The sequence below is a fragment of the Portunus trituberculatus genome, chromosome 9, assembly GCF_017591435.1.
Source record: "Portunus trituberculatus isolate SZX2019 chromosome 9, ASM1759143v1, whole genome shotgun sequence".
NCBI classification, from domain to species: Eukaryota; Metazoa; Arthropoda; class Malacostraca; order Decapoda; family Portunidae; genus Portunus; species Portunus trituberculatus.
Window position 1 is genome coordinate 13587266 of NC_059263.1, and position 6000 is coordinate 13593265.

At 48.5% G+C, this 6000-nt stretch overlaps 1 protein-coding gene across 1 annotated transcript; it reads left to right on the forward strand.

The window, feature by feature from the left end:
- Positions 1 to 2508: 2508 nt before the first annotated feature.
- On the forward strand, positions 2509 to 3510 carry LOC123501737 (centrosomal protein of 63 kDa-like). The gene has a single exon (XM_045250742.1). It carries the CDS (start codon positions 2509 to 2511, stop codon positions 3508 to 3510), a length of 1002 nt encoding a protein of 333 aa, XP_045106677.1.
- Positions 3511 to 6000: the final 2490 nt, after the last annotated feature.

Genomic DNA, 6000 nt, shown 5'->3' on the forward strand with positions numbered 1-6000 from the left:
AAGAGATCTTAGGATCTGCCACCGTTCGCCCAGCAGACAACAAGACTGGCGGGGAAGGTGCAGAATACTTCCCAGCAATTCGGCGGACTTTGTTGAATACATCCGTAAGAGGGGTGCGAACGTTAATAGAAGAGACATATGCTTTCCAAGTAACTCATTGTGCCTCCCTAAAAACACGGCGGGCCCGTGCACGGCAACGTCGAAAAGTGTCCAAACACTGCGGGTCCCCATGATGTCGCCAGAGACGAGAGTCTCTGGCGACTGTGAGCGTTTCTCTCTCACAGTGTTGGTGCATGCTGCATTCCACTAAGGAACGGGACGCTTAGTAAAGCGACCGGACGTCTTAGTGATTGTCTGAAGCGCTGCTGAACGTAAAAAATCAGTAAAATAATCAACAGCCTCAGAACAAGTATCAAAGTCAGCCAATGGACGGATAAAAGAGCTAAGGTCTGTGAATCGTGGCCAATCTGCCTTGTCTAAAACCCAGTGTGAGGGGCGGGACTGTGGCTCAGATTCCACATATTCCATTAGAACTGGAAAGTGGCCACTACCATGTAAATCGCGTAGGACCCGCCAGTTAAAATCAAGGAAAGAATTAGATGTACAGAGAGAAAGATCGATAGCTGTAAAAGTCCCAGTTGGACTGTGGAAATGTGTAACATCCCTTGAATTTAAAACCTGCGATCCCTCATCCTCAATAAAAGAAGCGATTAAAAGCCCACGAGGATTACTAGCACCTTGATCCCACAAAGGGAGACGGCCGTTAAAATCTCCCAACAAGAGGAAAGGCAGAGTCAGCTCACGCACTAGGTCATCAAGATCACCACTGGAGACAGTAACCCAAGGAGGGAGATATAGACTGCAAATAGTGTAGGATCATCCCAGAAAGGCTTTGACAGCAACTACTTGAAGGGGAGAACTAAGTTGCAAGGGGACGAACTAGGATTGCAGTGCAGTGCCATGGTGGCCCTGTCCTGGGAAAGGAGTGCTAAAAAAGGCATGATAGCCAGGAGAACTAGAATAAGTAATATCACCGAGCATTGTCTCCTGTAGAGCGACGCAGGCTGGAGAAAACTCCGATATTAAAGGTCGGAGTTCCCCCCACGAGGCACGAAGGCCTCTACAGTTCCACTGTAGAAACTTGAAGATAGTTATTTCAGTGCAGTGGATGGGTGAGCCTTTTGAAAGGTCTGCCCGTGACTCAGCTGACTAGAAATAATCAACCGACCAGAAGACACCGGGAGTTGAGATGTGCTGGGTTGATGAACCACAGCCTTTTGCCTTACTGGTGAGTGATGTGAATTATCACCATTCCTACCGGGCACCGGAGGACGAGGCTCGGGCCGCACTACACTCTTTACCGCAGTGGGTCCACAAGGCACGGCTGTGACAATATCATTGGATGACTCCATGGTAAGACCATCCTCATCACAAGAAGCCCGGTCTGAGACAGAGGGTGTCTGTCACAAGTTATTCCCTACTGGCAAGGGCAGTCACCACTACAAGGACTGCCTAACAATCATCTGTTGGTTCACTGACGTCACGAATCGCGAGCAATGGTGTGAGCCGTCTCGAAGAGAGGTAACGTGGAGCTGTCGGGACCGGAGCTGGGCAGACGTGCTCAAGGCGAGGAAGAACTTACAGCTCCTCGCCCTGTTCTCGCTGCTGTAGGGGCTACCGAGCTGTGTACCTGCTGCGAGAGGCAGGCAGACCGTCTTCTGCTTTTCCTCCATGGCAAGCCACGACTTGGGTTTTCACGGCTACACAAATTAAACGTGTATGCTTCTTGTCGCCATCCACGCCGCATGTGCTTGTGTGGCCTCCCGCCTGCTACCCATTCCTCTAACGCAGTGTTCTGCAGTAAAGAGACAGTGCCTTGGGACTGCCTGACAAAATGTGAAAACTGTGCTGTGTACTTTGTGACGCCTTGCCAGTAGTGGAGAGACAGTGTTCGAAACTTTTGACAAAGTAGAATTTGTGCTCTACTCTGCTGTGTGTGTGTGTGGGGAAACTGTTCGGTACTTAGTGCTCGCTTTTGTCAGTGGTGGGTGTGAGTGTTCCCTTTTGTCAGTTGTGGGTGTGTGTGTGTGTGTTTTGTCAGTTGTGGGTTCGTGGGTTTCCCTTTGTCAGTTGTTTGTGTGCGTGTGTTTTGTTTTGTCAGTTGTGTGTGCGTGTGTTTTGTCATTGTGGTGTGGTTGTTTTGTCAGTTGCGAGTGTTTCTTTGTGTGCAATAAACTAAAATAGTGTTTTAAGTGTTTAATGACCCTGGCTGTACCTAGAAATATGTATGATGCCACGTTGAGGGAGACCCCTATGAAATAAGGTGTAGTGGTAAAAGTGTAATAGGTGTATCACGTACTTTGAGTAGCCTGGGCGGGCTAAAACACCTTTAACCAGTGACAACCTTTTACGTGATTGGCGCCCAACGTGGGGCCCTCACAGTGCAATATACCACCCTGGCAGTGTAAAGGCGAGTGAGTACAGTATTCACTTACTTAAAAAGAAAAAATGTCTGTGCAAGTTGAAAATCTGCTAAAGGAGGCGCAGCTCCTTGGATATATTGACACCAAGGAAATTCAAGAATATGTTCGCACTCGTCAACAAGAAATGCGTGACGAAAGAGCAGCTCAACGTGAGTACGAAAAGGAACAGCGGGAGCATGAGAAGCAACAGCGCGAACACGAAAAGCAGCAACAAGAGCTGGAGAGGGAGAAACTCGCTGCGGAGGAACGACGCCTTGAGTGGGAAGGAGAGAGAGAACGAGAACTGATGAGGCATGAAAAGGAAATGTTACAGCTGCGGTTGTCGTCTGCAATTCCGTTGCCTAACCCAACACCAAGTCACCAGTTCCCGACTCATCGCCTTCAGGTGTCCAAATATGTGGAAGGCCAGGAAATCGAGCCTTTCATTGAGCGGTTCGAGATGGTTGCCAACACTTACCAACTAAAGGAAGATATGAAGAAGGTGGAGTTCATGAACCTTTTCGATGGCAAGCCACTAAACATTCTCCACCGTCTGGAAGCTGCAACACGCAACTACGCAGGTATGAAGAAGGCACTCTTACAGGCTTATGGAAAAACTGTGGAGGATGCTCGGAGTCAGTTTCAGAGTGCGATGCTTCAAGATAAAGAAACTGTGCCGCAGTTTCATGCTCGCCTAGCTAGTTACCTGGATCAGTGGTTAGAAAAGGACGAGACACCGAAGATAGTTGATGGGATACGAGACTTAATGCTTCGTACACAACTGGAACAGTCTTGTCCACCAGATTTGGTTGCTCGGATGAAAACACACAAAGTTAAGGACATGAAGACGATGGTCGACATGGCAGACGCTCACTTTGCAGCCTATGGTTACAACACTAGGAAGCAAATAAACAAGAAATTTCCAAATCGGCATTCCCTACAACGGCAAGAGTCGAGCAGTGCCACTCCATCAATTCAGTCTCACCAACAACTAAAGCAGCATCAGCAATCCTACGAGAGAAGTAAACATCAATACCGGGGTGGCTGAAAAGGAAACATGTGGTCACAGAAGCAGCAATCGGCAGCAGCTATACAGCAGGAGGACGAATCAGGAGCATCAACACCTGGAGTAACACCAAATACAACCGGAAGTAGTAAAGACCAGGAACATTTCCTTCCGGTATAGCATCATTGGTGACCAGCAGCTACTCTGAGGACCACCGGCTCCAATACTGGATTTCTTGTTCAGTCCGGCGTGGTGAATGGTACACCTGTAGTGGTGCTCAGGGATAACGGTTCATCAGGGTGCTCTGTAAAGGAAGAACTGGTGGTATCGGAATGTTACACAGGAGGAACAGTGACTGTTATTATGATCGATGGGACTATGAAACGGTTTCCAACAGCTACAATTAATGTTGAGTGTCCGTTCTATACAGGAAGTGTCACTGCAGCAGTTATGAAGGAACCAGTGGTCGACCTTATTATTGGAAACATCACTGGAGTTAAAAACTGCTGTGCTAACAACGTCGCTACCCAGACCGGTGCAGCTGCAGTCACAAGGGCAGCAGCTAGAGCAAGCAAGGAAGTCAAGCCCTGCAAGTTGCAGAGCGGTCCCTGAAGGACTCGCGATCGTGTGCACCAGAAGAAATCTTCGATTGCTTCACCTGAGCCATATCTGTTGACTCCGCAGAGCTGTGGTGCCGCTTAGTCAGGCCCTTTAAAGGCTTAGGTGATTCAGGAGTGGAATGGACATCCACTACATGGGTCACCTTGGTCAAGGCAGGAGGATTCCAGTCACATATTTCAGATGACTCAACTGAGTCATCAGACAAAAGGGCAAACCTATTAGCCAAATGAATAACAGCCCCCTGAGAGTGAGAGCGAGAGGTAGCCGAAGGAGTTGTCTTCGGACCGGCAGACTCAGCTGATGAGCGAGCTGCTAATGAAGCGTAGGATGACGCACCAGTACCATCCTTCTGCCAGTAAAGGAGTTCACGGCAGGAACTACCAAGGCTGATGAACTGTCTATTAGCAAGCTGTAAAATATCCTGCTCCAGGCGATACCTTGGGAACGTACCTAGTGAGCATCACGGCAATGGCAACAATAAGCAGCAGCATCACAATGCTCCTCAGAATGTGAGTCTAATGCTGAGCAGTTACCACATCAAGAAGCTTCCTTGCAGGAGCTTTTACCATGGCCGTACCCGTAGCACGAGAAACACTGAAGAAGGCGAGAAACCAAACGCCTCACCCTAAGATTGATAGGACTAATATGAACACGGTCAGAAAGGGTGGAACCAAAAAATGTGAGAAGGACCATGTTGGAGGGATTTTTCATCTTAGTCACCTTTTAGACTGAGCTAGGACACATAGCTAATATTTCCACTTCAGGGAACTCAAAAAGGTCCTGACTATAAACACAGCCTTTACTATAATTAAAGGTGGGTCTCAAACATGCTGTGAGTAGGGCATGGGAGATGTTGCAACATCCTCGCCTGTGTAATATCTTTAGCCTGCACGAGCACCCCCTTACCGTACTTCTTCAGATTTCCCTCAGGAATTGTGCCAATTTCTTTGGCAAGGTACCGGGAGGTATGGATGAAATTCCCACGTCCATTTCTGTAGTACGCCACAAACCAACGTGAAGGTGGGATCTGGTGGCGTTTAGGAACTGAATTCTCTAAATGGTTGTCAAAAATATTTGGGATGTAGTCCATGTCACTATCTACAACATTGCGAGAGTGGAGAAGTTCGGTCTTAAAACCAGAGCCGGCAAGGGGCAGAGATGCTACATGTTCTAAAGCCAAACGGGCTTCATCACATGACAGAAACGTCACATAGCAGCGGTTAGATGGAAAGTCCTTATCATAAACAAGTCGAATGCGAAGAACTGCACCATATACCTTGAGAAGGGAAAGCAGAGCATGATAAGAAAAGATGGATTAACATTTATCATTAAAAGAGAGTCCAAACCAGCAGAGAGGCGTCCCTCAGAAGAACTTCCAGAACAGGAGACCGCTGTGGGAAGCACTTATAGAGGGAAATCCCCCTCCCTACCCAGACCTGAAGATGACATCTTGCAGGCCAGATCAGCCACCTCACGAGAACCTGATATGTATTTGTGTTTACTCATAAGCATTAAGTAACACAAAAGAATAGCTCCAGGGGCAAGGGAAACCACCTATTGGGATGACATTGGGAGCGAGCGCTGGCTGCCATGGACGGGGTATCTCGTCCCTATGTGGACCAGTCATTTAAAAAAAAAAGGCCCCACATGATGCGAATGTTTGTCCACGACAGAGCTGAGACCACCCTCTCAAAGCATCCCAGCCTGGACACCCAACCATCTAGCACAGGATGACCCCTATGGGGCGATCCCTCCAGCTTACTAACATGGGTAGCCCTCTCCCCCTCGGAAGGGCAAAGTAGGGACCAATAAGTCCCATCTAGCTTAGCTCGCTAGGTCACAGGGGCATGCAAGCATCCCCACCACGATAAGGCGGTTCTTATCTGGGGGGCTCAGTGGAGGGATTCTCAT